General features: G+C 40.0%; 1 protein-coding gene across 1 annotated transcript; it reads right to left on the bottom strand.

Annotated features, from left to right (window-relative positions):
* Positions 1 to 3,011: 3,011 nt before the first annotated feature.
* On the bottom strand, positions 3,012 to 4,980 carry LOC139457424 (putative ankyrin repeat protein RF_0381). The gene is made up of 2 exons (XM_071238823.1): positions 4,908 to 4,980; positions 3,012 to 4,165 (listed from the first exon to the last, which is right to left on the bottom strand). The coding sequence occupies exons 1-2, from the start codon at positions 4,978 to 4,980 to the stop codon at positions 3,012 to 3,014; spliced, it is 1,227 nt and encodes a 408-aa protein (XP_071094924.1).
* Positions 4,981 to 17,395: the final 12,415 nt, after the last annotated feature.

Genomic DNA, 17,395 nt, shown 5'->3' with positions numbered 1-17,395 from the left:
CTCGAGTGTTATATGCCTTAATTATGGGCCTTTAAATTCTGGAAAAATATATCTGTCGTATCTAAACATTTCAGGCTGTCAGCATAAACCACGAAATTTACGATCTTTCAATTCTGTTTTTTTTCAACAAAAATAATGTTCTAATATCAGCCCCCTATTTCAAATTTTGAGAGCGCCCTGGGCGCTTATCACGTCGAATACGGTATGTCTGTTAATAAGAGAACTAACATAAATAGAACGTCGCCTGATATTTGAATGCCTGTGGTGTTTCAATGAGGCAGAGGTGGACGTATTGCGCGTAAACAGTTTATTTAAATGCAAGGAGAAATATATTGTTGGAATTGCTTGCCCACAGTTCCTCTGCATTCAGTACTGAATGAGTTTTCGCAACGTTTTGAGTGACAACCCTTCAACACATAACAACGAGTCAACAACAGACATGAATGTACTACGTCAACGCCAGAAAATAACCATTACTACATGTCCTCATGTTTGATAAGCTGTTGCTCTGATATTGAACGTACGCAACAGTAATCCCCAGCCATTGCAGTACGCTTCATTTCATAGGGCATTGATAGATTAATGTATTCAAGCGCAAGATTATTTCTGAAGCATCGAATGGTATCTTATTTTGACCAATGAGAATCAGTTATTTATAATTGTGTTTATATTGTATGTTGGCATTTCTTTTGGGTTTATATTTTTGTTCTTTCCTCTGTGATCAAGTTTTCATGTTTTTTACATCTTTCCTGTTTTCATCTGTCCTGTGGTTTATTGAAACGGGTCAACTTTTCTCAAACACTATTTAAGTCAGAGAAATGTAATTGTACACACTGTCACTGGTCATGATCTCGAATGAGTTTGACAAATTCTATCGTAAATTCATTTTTATAGTACTGAAGATATATATGAATGAAAGTTTACATGATTAAAATGTTTTGTCTCTAGACTTATGACCCTTGATCCTTGTTAATGTACTTGGTTCATACCCCGTGCAATGGGGGGGCAAGTTTTCTCCGACAGTACTAAAATTATCTAAATGAAAGTTTACATGATTAACATGATTTGTCTCCAGAGTTATGACCCTTGATCGATGTTAATGTACCTGGTGCATAATCTGTGCAATTGGGGGCAAGTGCTCTCCGACAGTACTGAAGTTATTTGAATGACAGTTTATATGATTGAAATGTTTTGTCTCCAGAGATATGACCTTTGATCCATGTTAATGTACTTGGTACATACCCCGTGCAACTACCGAAGCCTATCTAAGAGATACCAAGTGATCAAACCGAGTTATTATTTCAGAGAAGGCGCATTTGTGTGTATCAATTACACATTAAAGCATTTTCCTTCTGACGAATAAAACGGCCCAAGAGCCTATCTCTATCTAAGGCTTCATAAGACTCGTTTTTAATTTATATTCACTTCTATGTGAACACAAGATATCTAATGTGCCCCATGGCGGGTGATAGTGACAACGACGTTTCCTTGTTCGTAATGGATTTGCGATCTTGGAGTACATGGGCGTCTCTCTTCATCCCCATGAGAGCAACAGAATTACGTTTTGAAGGTCAGGGACAAACACGCATGGTTATCAATTATTCTAAAAAGCATAGTCGCCTTTTATGGCAAGCATGGGTTACTGAAGACCTATTCTACCCCGGATCTTCAAGGGTCAATTGTGTATTATATGGAACTGAACGCTGTCAACATGCAGTACTGCGAGTACTTATCTTTTTTGCACTTTCTCTGGGCTAAAAGTAAACATTGGTAAGACACGGCTTATTTGGATAGGGTAAAAAATAAATGTATGTATGTTCATGATGTCAGTCACTGAATTGTCTGGTCCAGACTTGATTATGTACAGACCACCGTCATAAAGCTGGAGTATAGTGCGAGTGCGGCGTTAAACAACAAACAGATAAAAAACTCCTACACACTCATTCTTATGAATTACCCGTGAAGTAACGCAGACACATTCACTTACTTACTCCATAAAAGGCGACTAACGGGATCGGATGGTCAGGCTCGTAGACTTGGTTGATGCCTGTCATCAATCCCAATTGCATGGATCGATGCGCATGATGTCGATCACTGGATTGTTTGGTCCAGACTCGATTATTTACAGACCGCCTTCATATAGCTGGAATATTGCTGAGTGTGGCGTAAACAAACAAACCAACTCCATACATTATTTGTCTTTAAATACAGTTTTTTATATCGCTATACTCTCGTAACCCCCATTCCCAACATTTCTCGTTGTAAGAGTTGGCCAATGCTTCGAGAGATTTCACGGAACGAATATCAGCTGTTACATTGTAATACTGGGTCGCTTTGACCTGACCTTCAGGTACCATAAGGTATCGGCACCGGGTAAACAAGGTTTAATTGCATAGCTCCTTTTGTGTTGTGTCACATAGGCCTGTTGGTGTACTTGACTGGTTCCCCTGTACCTAAGGAAGCTAAACTTGAACTGCGTGAAGATTCCAGATTGTACTCGACTTTAAAAGCATTGAAATAGAAAAACTTTAACACCACTGCTTACATTAGATAGGATATGTCTGATAACTAATTATTGTTACAACACAATGCTATTAACGTCTACTGAATCTTAACAGAACAAATTTCATGCCATTACAACATAAACAATAAATTATTACACTGACATATGGACATTTTTGTTACTCAGGCTCTGAAAGTACAGCAATGTCGGATTAACGAGACTTGACTGTAATAGGTTTGTTTGTTGTTTAACGCCGCACTCAGCATTATTTCAGCTATATGACGGCGGTCTGTAAATAATCGAGTATGGACCAGACAATCCAGTGATTGACATCATGAGCATCGATCCGCGCAATTTGGATCGATGATATGTATCAACCAAGTCAGCGAGCCTGACCACCCGATCCCGTTAGTCGCCTTTTACGACAAGCCTAGTCACCTTTTACGGCAAGCATGGGTTGCTGAAGATCTATTCTACCCCGGAATCTTCACGGGTCGAAAGTAATAGGTCACACACTGCATAATACTCTCCAGCTAGGGGCCGTTCTCTTGGGGGCAATATTTAAATTGACGTGTGAAAGGACGTATTTTACAATATTTATATTTCCACTTTCACATGCCAAATAAAGAATATCGTGGCCGCTTCCATCGACAAATGACAGATTTGCTCCTTTTTTCTCAAGTAAGTGAAACACTTCTCTATTTCTGAAATAGGCCGCCATCATGACTGCGCTCATTCCGCGCTCTCCTCTGCTGTTAATGTCTACAATATTCTGTGCTAGAATAAACTCCGCTATCTCCAACATTCCACCAAGCGAGGCAAAATGAAGAATGGTGTTGTCATATTTATCCACAAGTGCCCGACTCGCTCCTTTCTGCAGAAGTAAATCAAATGCCTCTTTATTTTGACTTATTGCTGCAATCATTAGTGGAGTCTCCTCATTTTTTGTTCTCGTGTTGATGTCATCCACAATATTCTGTGTAACAATATACTTCACTATGTCCATGTTTAATACACGAAAGGCCAGATGAAGAATGTTCTCTTGTTTTGCATTTACGCTTCTTAGATCAGCAGATTTACTAACCAGCAAGTCAAACACCTCTCCAAGTCCCCTTTCTGCTGCCAGCATCACAGCTAACATGCCCTGAAAATCTTGACTGTTAATGTCCACAATATCTTTCGAGATTACATACTCCACTATTTGCGTAAATCGTCCTTTGCAGGCAATGTGAAGGAATTTGGAACGAGAAGCTGCCTCCAGTGTCAGATCAGCCCCTTTCCCCATAAGTAAGTCAAGCATTTCTCTATGTCCTCCATCTGCTGCCATCATTCCTGGTGTAAATGCATGGTTTCCTTTGGTGTTGATGTCTATGCTGTTTTGTTTGAGGACATACTTCACTATATTAACATTTCCACCTTTACACGGCAAATGAAGGATGTTGTTGTCGTCGTCATCCACATCCACAGATATACCTGCTCCTTTTCTGATAAGTAAGTCAAATATTACTCTGTATCCTTTGTCTGCTGACGTCATTGCTGCCGTCTGTCCATTCCATCCTTTGCTGTTGATGTCTTTAACATTTTTCTTGAGGACATACTTGACTATATCCGCATTTCCTTCATAACAGGCCCAGCGAAGGAAATTCTTGTCTCCTATATCCTCTGGGGACAGATTAGCTCCTTTCTTCACAATAACTCAAACGTATCTCTATGACCCATCATTGCTGCTACCAATACTGGGGTTAAGAACTCCTCTCCTTTGCTGTTTCTTGCAACAAGGTTCTGTTCCAGAACATATTCCACTATGTCAGTATTTCCTCCCTCATATGCCTTGTGAAGGATTGTGTCATGAATTCCATCATTCATTAAAAACAAATCAGCACCTTTGTACACTAAAAAATTAATCACTTCCGTTTTCCCTTAATATGCTGCATGCATTACAGCGTTTTCCCTTAATATGCTGCATGCATAACAGCGTTTTCCCTTAATATGCTGCATGCATTACAGCGTTTTCCCTTAATATGCTGCATGCATTACAGTGTTTTCCCTTAATATGCTGCATGCATTACAGGTGTCTGTCCGCTGTATTTCCTGTTTATCTCTACCCTGGTCTGATTGAATACAGACCTTACTATCTCAGCATTTCCTCCCGGAATGGCCTTTTCAAGAACAGTAGATCCCTTATCATCCACTAGTGTTAGATCAGCTACTTTACTCAGTAGCAATTTAAATACGTCTCCATGTCCCCTTAACACTGTTAACATCGCTGCAGTCGACCCGTCCCGACTTCTACTGTTGATGTCAGTCGCGTTCTGTTCCAGGACATACTTGACTATTGGAATATTTCCCCCTTCACATGCCATATGAAAGATGTTCATCCGAACACTATTCAAGATTGACATACTCGATCCTTGTCCCACGAGAAAGTCAAACACCTGTCTGTGAGCATTCTGTGCTGCAAGCATCAATGGTGTCATTCCGTCCTGCCCTCTTGTGTTGATATCTGCAGGACCCTCAGAGAGTATGTATTTGACTCTGCACTTGTCTCCATTCTTGCAGGCATCGAGGAGATTAGTGTTTGACTGAGTTTGGATTTGTGTGTGATTCTGTATTACTGTAAGAAGACATAACGATGTGTCAGCACAAAGATATATTGACGTTTCTATATTATTTGGTTAAGTGGGGCGGTCTGGTAGCCTAGTGGTTAAAGCGTTCGCTCGTCATGCCGAAGACCCGGGTTCGATTCCCGACATGGGTACAATGTGAGAAACCCATTTCTGGTGTCCCCCGCCGTGATATTGCTGGAAAATTGCTAAAAGCGGCGTAAAACAATACTCACTCACTTACAAGTTGGGACCGATGACGTGCCTAAACCAAGTCAGCGAGCCTGACCACCCAATCCCGTTAGTCGCCTTTTACGACAAACGTAGTCGCTGTTTACGGCAAGCATGGGTTGGTGAAGACCTATTCTACCCCGGGTCTTCACGATTGATATTGTGAGCAAGGTGAAGTGGAAACATTGGGTTTAACGCTGCGTTCAAGATCATTGCACTTATGAAGCGAAGTTTAACATGAATATGCCACTCAGACACAGTATATTGTCTTTGTTTTCCTCCTTTTAATGCCGAGCGCAAGGCAGGGCAACAACAAGTATCATCTTTAAACGTATTTAGGTATGACACGGCTAGGGATCGAAATCCAGACCGTCTGCTCTCCCAGCGGACACCCTACCACTAGACCACGGAGTCGGAAAGCCCCAAGTGATGCAGGTCTAAGACGTTTACCACTTCGTTGAAACCAACGACCACGATTATGGTGCTGACAAAACTAGAAACATGATCGAGGTGAACCGTAATTCGAACCCACAGACACATTGTACCCATGTCGGGAATCGGACCCGGGTCTTCGGCGTGACGAGCGAACGCTTTTACCACTAGGTTACCCGACCGCCCTTCAAGCAATATGATAAAATTTGTCATGGTAAGATTCAGCAAACAGTTTCATACGTTAACCTACTGAATGCTCATATCCCTGGGACCGCCTCCGTGGTCTAGTGGTAGAGCGTCCGCCCGGAGAGCGGAAGGTCCGGGGTTCGATCCCCGACCGCGTCATATCAAAAGACGTTAAAAGCTGGTACTTGTTGTTACCCTGACTGGCGCTCGGCATGAAGGGGCTAAAACGTCGCGTCCAAGATTATTGCACTTATATAGCGACGTGTATGTGTGTGTGTGTGTGTGTGTGTGTGTGTGTGTGTGTGTGTGTGTGTGGCTGCTTGTACTAGTCCGGACTGATGCCGATTTATAGTGCTAGCTCACTGATATACCATGCCGCAGTTTAACATGAATACTCCACTCAGACACAGTGTACTGACTCCAGGCCGACTAGTTCGTGTTTGTTCTCTTGAATGCCGAGCGTCAGACAGGGTAACAACAAGTACCATCTTTTAACGTCTTTTGATATGACGCGGCTGGGGATCGAACCCCGATGCTTCTTACATGCAACTTTCAGTTTTTCATGAACATATGAAGTTATAATCGAACAATGATATTCTTATGATAACGGACAGACTTTGGTCGCTTTTATGTGGTGATAATGAGCTGGCTTCTCGAACGGATTAACAAGGCAGCAGCAGTGACGGAATCAGCGGAATCAACAGATACGAATGATGATGATTAGGGGTGTGGCCAACGTCCATTATGCACAGATATCAGCCTAAAACTGTCAGTGTGGAACTGTGAAGGTTTCAAGAGATTACTACAAAAGAGTCTTTCTTTAGATTTTATCAATAAACATCATATAACATGTTTCGTGGAATCCTGGTTGAATAAAGAAGATAAAGTAGACATTAATGGATATAATACATACAGCAAGACCAGAACTAAAGCAAGTGGTGCTATCAGAATCTCTCCAGAAGGATCAACCAGTCCACACTCAAAGGAACAATTGTTTGATATTCTAGAAGAGGATATTGATACGTTTCGAAGTTCTTTTCCTAATTGTGAATTCATTCTACATGGTGACTTTAACGACAGAACTGGGAATTTAGCAGACTATTTAGAAAATGATGATACCACCTATTTGCCAATTGACGAAAATATAAACTATATAATGGATGAACCCGCCCCAAGAATATCTCAAGACAAAAATGTAAACAAAAGGGGGAAGTCATTGTTAGACTTTTACAAGAAAAATGAACTCCGTATCTGCAATGGTCGTTTGTTTCAAGATAAAGACATTGGGAAAATAACCTGTATTGTGAATGAGGGCAAAAGCGTTGTAGATTATGTTTTGTGCTCAAATAACATATTTCACCAGTTTACCAGTTTCGATATTTGTAACGAAGTTGAATCCACACTTTTTCCTATCACATACTCTGTTTTGTTCAAGGGATATAAATCACCTAAGTTGACCAACGATACATTATCTAATTAGTCAAGATATGTCTGGAACGAGAACAAAATGGTAAAATACACTGAAAATTGGAATTTAATATCGGAACATTCTATCCAAGAAATAACAACATTAGCAGCATGTGGGCGTGTCGAGGAAGTGGCTGAAACATTCCACGATTTGCTACTGTCATGTTCAAAGGACTTCAAGAAATCGTCAGTATCCACAGTCAACAAGGGACATAACTGGTGGGATGCGGAATGCTACCAAGCCAGGCGTGACGCACGCCGTAAACTTCGTGCATTTCATGCAACTAACTGTACACGCGACCGCCTCAACTATATCGAAGCATGGAAATCATACAAACATTTATGTCACCTGAAATGTACACGTGCTCTCAATATGAAAAAGGAAAAACTTCAGGAGAGCCTTCTTAATAGGGACAACAAACTATTCTGGTCAATTCTAAAGGGAAAACGACAATTCACTAACCCAGTTATTACACCTGCTGAGTGGATAAGACATTTTGAAAGCCACTTTAATAGTATAAGCACTTCACCCGATGAACAATCCTTTATTGAAAGCATAATGGACTTTATTGACTCAATCACCGATGACTTGATAGATACAACTGTAAATACGAATGATTTAGATAGAGATATTAGTTATGATGAAATTACTGCTGCTATTTCAGGTATGAAAAAGGGCAAAGCTCCAGGATATAGTGGTATACCAATCGACTTTTTAAAAAAATGCTCCATTTGCTTGCGTTAACCTATTACTGACTTTATACAATGCAGTATTGAGAACTGACATCTATCCAAAACAGTGGTCACTTGGTGCAATACTTCCAATTCATAAAACAGGAAATGTTAACAATCCTAAAAATTATCGCATCATAACTTTATTGGAAGTTTCTGGTAAAATATTTGCTAAAATTATATGTGAAAGACTGACCAAATTTGTTGAAACTAATGATATTCTTAACCCTGAACAAGCTGGTTTTAGACATGGATTTCAATCACTGGACAACATCTTTGTTTTAGATACATTGATCGCTAAATACTTTGCTTTGTATAAAGGTCGACTATATTGTTGTTTTATTGACCTTAAAGCTGCATTTGATTCAGTTAATAGAAAAAGTATGTTATATAAGATTTGGTTGTACAACATAAAAGGAAGTGTTTTTCGCCTTATTAGAAATATGTATTCCAATGTTCAGTCATGTATTTCACTGCAGGGTGGTTTTACTGATTTTTTCAACTGCTTAAACAGTGTGAAACAGGGATGCCAACTATCTCCATTACTTTTTTATTGTATATTAATGATATTATAGATTTTTTTAATGTAGATGAGGACAGATGTATAGAACTGGGTATTTGTAATATTTTTTGCAGATGACATGGCACTCTTCAATAGTTCAGTAAAGGGTCTACAAAAAAGACTTGACAAACTATCTGTTTTTTGTAAAAAATGGAGCCTCTGTGTTAATGTTGAGAAAACAAAAGTAGTTGTTTTTAGAAAAGAGGGTAGACTTAGGAAATATGAAAAGTTTTATCTTGACAATAGACCATTAGAAATAGTTCCTTCCTATAAATATTTAAGTGTTCAGTTCTCTAGCAGTGGTTCCTGGTATAAAACACAGAAAACTCTGTCTTTTCAAATGTCCAAGGTTTTGAATACAATGCGCTCCCAATGCAATAATTTTAGAAATTTATCATTGCCAGTATTGCTGTATATTTTTTATGTTAAATTGTTTCCAGTGTTGACTTATGGATCTGAAATTTGGGGTTTTCATCACCCGTGTTTATGATACTTACTTTAAGCAATTACTTGGTAGAAACACACCAAATGTTGTTGCTAGAGGTGAAGTTGGATATTGTTCATTAAAAGCTAAGATGTACATCAAAATAATTAAGTATTGGCTGAGATTAATTTATCATCAAGATAATGTGATTTTACAGCAGGCATATTCTTCTCAATATAGGTTAGCTGAATTAGATAAGAGTTGTTGGGCATTTAATGTTAAAATGCTTTTATTTAAGTATGGTTTTGGATTTGTTTGGAAAAACCAAAATGTTAATTGTATCACTTCCTTTTTGTCAGAGTTTGAAGTGCGTTGTAAAGAGATTGATTACCAAATGTGGTTTGAGGATTTGTCAAAATATTCTAAATTGAAAATGTACCAGTCTGTTAAGACTGTCTTTAAATTCGAAGAATACCTATCACTTGTCATTGTACATCCTTATAGAAATGCTCTGACTAAATTTAGATGTTCAAACCATAAACTTATGATTGAATACGGACGTACACTTGGTATAAGTGCGAATGAAAGATTCTGTCCATTGTGTATCGTACCTTGTGTCGAAACTGAATACCATTTTTGTATGATATGCCCATTCTATAATAATATAAGAAGTCTATTACCGAAATACTATGTACAAAACCCAACTCTTTTTAAATTCCAACAACTACTGTCATCACAAAATGCCTACACTGTAAATGTCTTAGCGCAATATATTTTCCTGTCAATGAAAAAAAGATGTAAACAGCTCAATATTAATTAATTGTCACTTTGATTGACCAATGTATAATATTGTATGGCGCTCAATTGAATTGAAAAAATCAATGAAATATGTATTGTATAATGGGCCGGTGGCCCCTTTACTGCAATAAACTCTCTCTCGAACGGATTGATTCAAGTAACCTGTTCGAACCTTGTTTAGCTCCATCTTCAGAAGATCACACACCAGGTTGTCAATAGTGCAGTCAATGATCACGCTTCTGGTAGTACAGTCGTGACTGCACAATCTTGACTCCAAACATATCCAGATTTTCAATTTTCTGTTCCTTTAAGTCAGAATGAGTCATTGGTCCAACAGTGTCTACCCAGGCCCACATCAGGCACAGCCATACAAGGAACATGATCCTTTTCGGCCAGTCTTCCCAAATGATCAAGGTTGTGAAACAAGAAGACAAATGCAATGCTAGAGCTGCGTTCAATTGAAACATAACTCTACTACCAACATTATTTTAGCTTTATATTCTTCCTCGACCATATTGATCTTTTCTAGAACCTTTATCTTGGAACAACCACTAATTATTTATTATTTACTAACAATTCTTCCTTTCTATTTTGGATGAAAGATTAAATGCCTTATCTTCTCTGAATAAGTAAAAGGAATTTAATATAGACTTATTTTGGGCACTGTAACCACCTAAGACATTAAAAGGCAGCCATTTTGTGGTTATCACGTCTACTATAAAGAAGATGAGGCTCGTGCATGGTTTCTAATTATGATCGAACTTAAGTTTTAACAAAAGCTAGTAGATGATACAAATATTTGTTTAAGTGTAGAACCTTGTCCTACACTTGTCAAAGCTTAAATTGCCATGGCTCTATATAACACCTTCTGCGTCCCATGATAATCGAAGTAACCGGTGGCGATTTCAATTTAACTACGAACAATAATCCCCAATTACAGGTGTGTATTTTACTGCACAACATATTCTTTACTGTAAATATCATCTAATTCATCGGTTTTGATTGTTGTCATTAATCTACTGTTCTTTCAAATGACAGAAGTATATGATGGCCACGTACTCGACCTTGAATACTATACTGATCTTGACCACCCGATCCCGTTAGTCGCCTCCTACGACAAGCATTGTCGCTTTTTACGGCAAGTATGGGTTGCTGAAGATATATTCTACCCCGGATCTTCACGGGTCGGATAACCATTGGAGGCATGATATAGGGATAATTCCGAATACACTTGGTACTTGAACAATCATGTCTTGATTGTTTTGTTCCTTCTTATAACTTAATGAAAACGGAATCAGTGATGTACTATGCTGTGATATAGCGACGAGACCAAGTTAATATATCAACAATTTAGTGATTTATGCATAGTTATATTTAAAAACAAGTTGTGAAACATATTTGAGCATTCTACTTTAAAACAATTTATGAAACATAGTTGAGCATAACAATACGATGTATATAGTTTTAAAACATGGGCTATAGACCACCAGTAACCAAGGCTAGGCCGCCTCGCTGGGGATCATGGGGACTTACAGTACCTCTGCTTCCTGCATGATACCCCACGTCAACATAAGTAACACGGTATCATCATCAGATCATCAGATGTTATCATCAGATGTGCAAACAGAGAATGACTACATCTGATCTTCTGACATCATTCATGGTTATTGTATTACTTATATCTAATGCGAGCTTAATGATGATATTGAAAGTACCTCGGATTTAATATTAAAAAAAAGTTTTTTAGAAATCACATTCTTGCAAGCGTTGTTGAACTTAAATGAAATCAGTGTATTTAATCACTTGAGCACGTCGATTATGAACATGAACATTATGATATAACTGGAAAAATGTTAAAAGCGGCGTTAAACCAAACTCACTCACTCAATAGTTTGTGTGAACATGATGGTAATTGTTCTTATCACTGGCGTTCTCTTGTCAGATTAATGTTGGAGGAAAGCCTTAAGTGATGAAACCCACGAGCACGGGTATGGTGCTGATCATGACAAACCTAGAAATACAATCGGGGCGAACCGGGATTCCAACCCACAGCTATAGGTTTCTGGCGTGCCCAAGGGATGCTACTTTGCACAACGAATTTCGGTGCCTTAGACGACTGGGCCACCCGTGACCCAAGTTTGTTTAAGATTTACATTAACTTGTATTTCGCTTGAAACTGTTTCGTCGGATAATCGAGACTGGAGCAGAAGCAGCCAATGTTTGACTTAAAAGACTGAATTGGGTGTGTCTTGTGCATTCCAATATGTTCAGATGGATAGTTGCCGTACACCTCTATAACAAAACCCAAACAACATCAAGACTTGAATAGTCTCTTTGCAACCTAGGTCAGCAGTAAAACACATCGAATAGGATCTTCCGGGTTACGGCGAACGTAGACGTCACTTGACCTGTTGTATTCGTGTGGTACATCTAAGGGTATTCCTGAATATATATTTTACTCAGAGCAGGTAAGTTGTGTTGAAGACTATACCGCTAGTGCTGTCTGTCCTTTCTACCAGGTAAGCATAAATAACAGCATTCTAATTACAGGACGTCACATATTTCACAATGACCTTCTGCTCTCCGGGCGGACGCTCTACCACTAGACCACGGAGGCGGTTCCACTTGTTATAAGAATATACATCAGTACCAAGCACAGAATGACAAACATAGCAACTGAGTCTCATTACGCATTACGAACTTCCTCTACTACTTTATATCATTGTTGTGTTCATGACGTCTGACGTCAAGATTCTAGAATATTCATCCGTGAACGTAACGTTGGTTAACTTGCCAAACCCTCTCCCGTACCTAACAACGTGGCGTAAGACAGGAACGAGGCTGACTTGGCATTAAACCGAGGCATACCGGAACTACAGAAACATAAATCGTTTGGCCAGTGGCTAATTCCTTGTGAACATCACCAATAGGATGGTTTCGTCAAGAGGGGTAATCAGGGAGGCCTGGGGCCTGGAGCTGCTGAACATTGACGTCCTCTGTAAGTCATCAAAACATGTCTCGTCATTGTTCTTAATGCGTGAGTAAATCGTTCATTATATCAACAACTAGCATTCATATAATGAGCTAGAGATAACGTAATTATATGTTTGTTTGATGCTGCTAAAGTAGCGTGGCTGTTTGAAATCTTGGTGGATTTGACCTCACATTTAAATATATATAGGCAGTTATGAAAAGAAACTAATCTTTCGTGGAGAATTCAACATCGACAACATTAACAAATAATACAGCAGAAGTTGCACAAGGATGTGCAATAACCTCATCGTGAAATAGTGTTTTATGGGAAACTAAACTTGACATTTACAATCGAAAGAGTGAGTGAGTGAGTTGGGTTTAACGCTGCTTTTAACAGTATTCCAGATATATCGCGGCGAGTCAGCTCAATGTGGGAGGAAAGCCCGAAGTGATGCAGGTCTCAGACGTTTACCACTTCGGTGAAACCCACGAGCACGGGTATAGTGCTGACAAACCTAGCAAGACGTGCCCAAGGGACGCAACTCTGCACAGCGAATCGCGGCGCCTTAGACGACTGGGCCACCCGTGACCGCCCCCCCCCCCCCCCCCTTTTACTCAAAGGAAGGGGCACGGGTTGACAAGGCGTCTAATACATTATGCAGGGTTGCGTCACTTAGACAAGCCAGAATCCTAGATCGTGGTTTATAATCCGAGATTCAGCCTGATAGTGTCTCTTGGTTTGTCAGCACCATTCCTGTGCTGGTATAGCTCCTGAATGACCCGAGGCACTTTGAACTTTCCTCTAACACCATGCAGACACGCCCTGATTTAACTGAGATAGTGTTCAAAGCGTTCTGAAACCGAACACCTGAATCCAAATATTTTATCTATTTTTGACTATCTTTTGTACGGCATTATTTAAATGCCCTCAACCTGCTTTGTTTTTGTAGCGTCATCATATTTTGAATTGCGATAACACTGGCACTTGAATAAAGACATTAACCTTTGAATTAGATTGATGTACCACGGCACACCGAGTACATATACTTTCCTTGCTAAATATCCACGTGATGTGGAGTTTCAACTTTTTGTGGAAAGTTTGTAACTCGTGATCAAGAACCGAAGGCAGAGTTGTCGATAAATGGAAGCATGCTGCCTACTTCTGCAATATATCAAGATGGGCGCATGTGACTTGACTCTGCAATATGTCAAGATGGGCGCATGTGACCTAACATTGACAAGTAAGATGGCTCATGTGGCCTGACACTGCAATATGTCAAGATGGAAGCATGTGACTTGACTCTGCAAAATGTCAAGATGGCCGCATGTGACTTGACACTGCAATATGTCAAGATGGAAGCATGTGACTTGACTCTGCAATATATCAAGATGGCCGCATGTGACCTGACACTGCAATATGTCAAGATGGCCGCATGTGACCTGACACTGCAATATGTCAAGATGGCCGCATGTGACCTGACACTGCAATATGTCAAGATGGCCGCATGTGACCTGACACTGCAATATGTCAAGATGGAAGCATGTGGCCTGACACTGCAATATGTCAAGATGGAAACATGTGGCCTGACACTGCAATATATCAATATGGCCGCATGTGACCTAACATTGACAAGTAATATGACCGCATGTGGCCTGACACTACAATATGTCAAGATGGAAGCATGTGACTTGACTCTGCGATATGTCAAGATGGATGTATGTACCATGAGACTGCAATATACCAAGAGGGACGTTTGTGACCTGACACTGACAAATGTTAAGATGGCCGCATGTGACCTGACACTGCAATATGTCAAGATGGACACTGTTTTTGAAGCATCTTCACACGTTTGCTAAGCAAATTTGCACATTTGAATGTAGGGTCACTGACATGCGCACATATATGAGCCCACGCACAATCACGTGCATCAAGAGCTATTCGTCTATGTTGTAATAGGGGGCACGGGTGGCCCAGTTGTCTAAAGCGCCGCGATTCGCTGTGCAGAGTTGCGTCCCTTGGGCACGCCAGAAACCTATGATTGTGGGTTTGAATCCCGGTTCGCCCCAATTATGTTTCTAGGTTTGTCAGCACCATACCCGTGCTCGTGGGTTTCACCGAAGTGGTAAACGTCTGAGACCTGCATCATTTCAGGCTTTCCTCCCACATTAAGCTGACACGCCGTGATATAACTGGAATACTGTTAAAAGCGGCGTTAAACCAAACTCACTCACTCACTCACTATGTTGTAATATTTCAGTGTGATAGGAGATAATAATGTTTAACACCTGATTTACAATGGCCCAGATATCAGTTACGCTCATAGTACATAGTTCCCTCATATACATCTTACAGGATGTCTGCTCAAAGCGTGTGATGCAATCTATCTGTTTTTGACATGTGGTCATACTGATATAAGGCGTGTATTCATTGTCCCAGTAGATGTGTTTCCGCTTTGCTAGATGTGAGACGAAATCGTATGTATAACAATGACACGTACCGGATGCCCTACACTGCGATGTGGTTCATGCGAGGCTCCTTCACAACAAAATCCCTAGTATGGGCAGGATTGTTATGAGAATCAACCTTCCTACATTACACAGCAACCTTCTATATTTGTTCAGGTTGTATTTTCCTTCTTTATGTAAAGATAACAAAAATAGTATAATTTAAAACAATTAAATAGTCAATGCCCGCATGCAATAGTCCTAACCATATTTCACTTTTTATACATATTAAAAAGGTAACTGTGCTTCATATTTGTTTCAAATAAATATTTATTCTGAAATTAAATAATGCATCTTTTAATTCATATTCATGAATGCATTTCGTCGACTTTAAGGTCGCTGTTCACAATTTGCACGTGCATGTTCATGCACGGTGCACAATTTAGATGACTGCGTGTTTGTGGGATCATGATATTCACACGCGTGGGTTTTTAATGTGAACAGCCCACGATGATTGTTTAGCAACCAGGTGCTCATCAAACACTTTTGTTAACCGTAAATATGGCTTACGCAATACCACGGCTTGCTGAAAAGCAGAGTCTACGCGCCGTAGATATGCTGCAAATAGGAATGGAGCAAAACGATGTTGACATTTGTCTTCGCTGAGACAGCTTCCGGAATATGCCTCCTGATTGTACAGTCACCAAGTCGGTTAGCTTTGTTTATTTGTTTGTTGTTTGACGCCGCACTCAGAAATATTCAAGCTATATGACGGCGGTCTGTCAATTATCGAGTCTGGATCAGACAATCCAGTGATTGATATAATGAACATCGATCCACGCAATTGTGATACGATGACATGCATCAACAAAGTCAGCGAGTCTGACCACCCGATCCCGTTAGTCGCCCCTTACGACAAGCATGATGTTAAGGAAATATAATGCATGAAAAAGAAGTTTTATGCATTTGCATGGAATCGGACCAGGTGAATGTTCGCCTTCGACCCTCGAGTTTCTGTCTCGTGGTGTATAAGCCCATAAACATAGGATCAGACCTTGCATTGTGTGCACTGTATACACTGACACAGAGATCAGACCTTGCATTGTGTGCACTGTATACACTGACACAGAGATCAGACCATGCATTATGTGCAATGTATACACTGACACAGAGATCAGACCTTGCATTACGAGAACTGTATACACTGACACAGAGATCAGACCTTGCATTGTGTGCACTGAAAACACTGACACAGAGATCAGACCTTGCATTGTGTGCACTGAAAACACTGACACAGAGATCAGACCTTGCATTGTGTGCACTGAAAACACTGACACAGAGATCAGACCTTGCATTGTGTGCACTGTATACACTGACACAGAGATCAGACCATGCATTACGAGAACTTTATAAACTGACACAGAGATCAGACCATGCATTGTGTGCACTGAAAACACTGACACAGAGATCAGACCTTGCATTGTGTGCACTGTATACACTGACACAGAGATCAGACCATGCATTACGAGAACTTTATAAACTGACACAGAGATCAGACCATGCATTATGTGCACTGTATACAATGACACAGAGATCAGACCATGCATTACGAGAACTTTATAAACTGACACAGAGACCAGACCTTGCATTATGAGAACTTTATACACTGACACAGAGACCAGACCTTGCATTATGAGAACTGTCTACACTGACATTGAGATCAGACCATGCATTATGAGAACTGTATACACTGACACTGAGATCAGACCATGCATTATGAGAACTGTATACACTGACATTGAGATCAGACCATGCATTATGAGAACTGTATACACTGACATTGAGATCAGACCTTGCATTACCAGAACTGTTTAAACAGACACAGCGGTCAGACCATGCATTACGAGAACTGTATAAACTGACACAGAGGTCAGACCTTGCATTATGAGAACTGTATAAACTGACACAGAGATCAGACCGTGCATTACGAGAACTGTATAATCTGACACAGAGGTCAGACCTTGCATTACGAGAACTGT

This window comes from Haliotis cracherodii, unplaced genomic scaffold (assembly GCF_022045235.1).
Source record: "Haliotis cracherodii isolate W230 unplaced genomic scaffold, xgHalCrac1.p SCAF_12, whole genome shotgun sequence".
Taxonomy (NCBI): domain Eukaryota; kingdom Metazoa; phylum Mollusca; class Gastropoda; order Lepetellida; family Haliotidae; genus Haliotis; species Haliotis cracherodii.
This window is presented reverse-complemented; position numbering and strand designations above follow the sequence as displayed.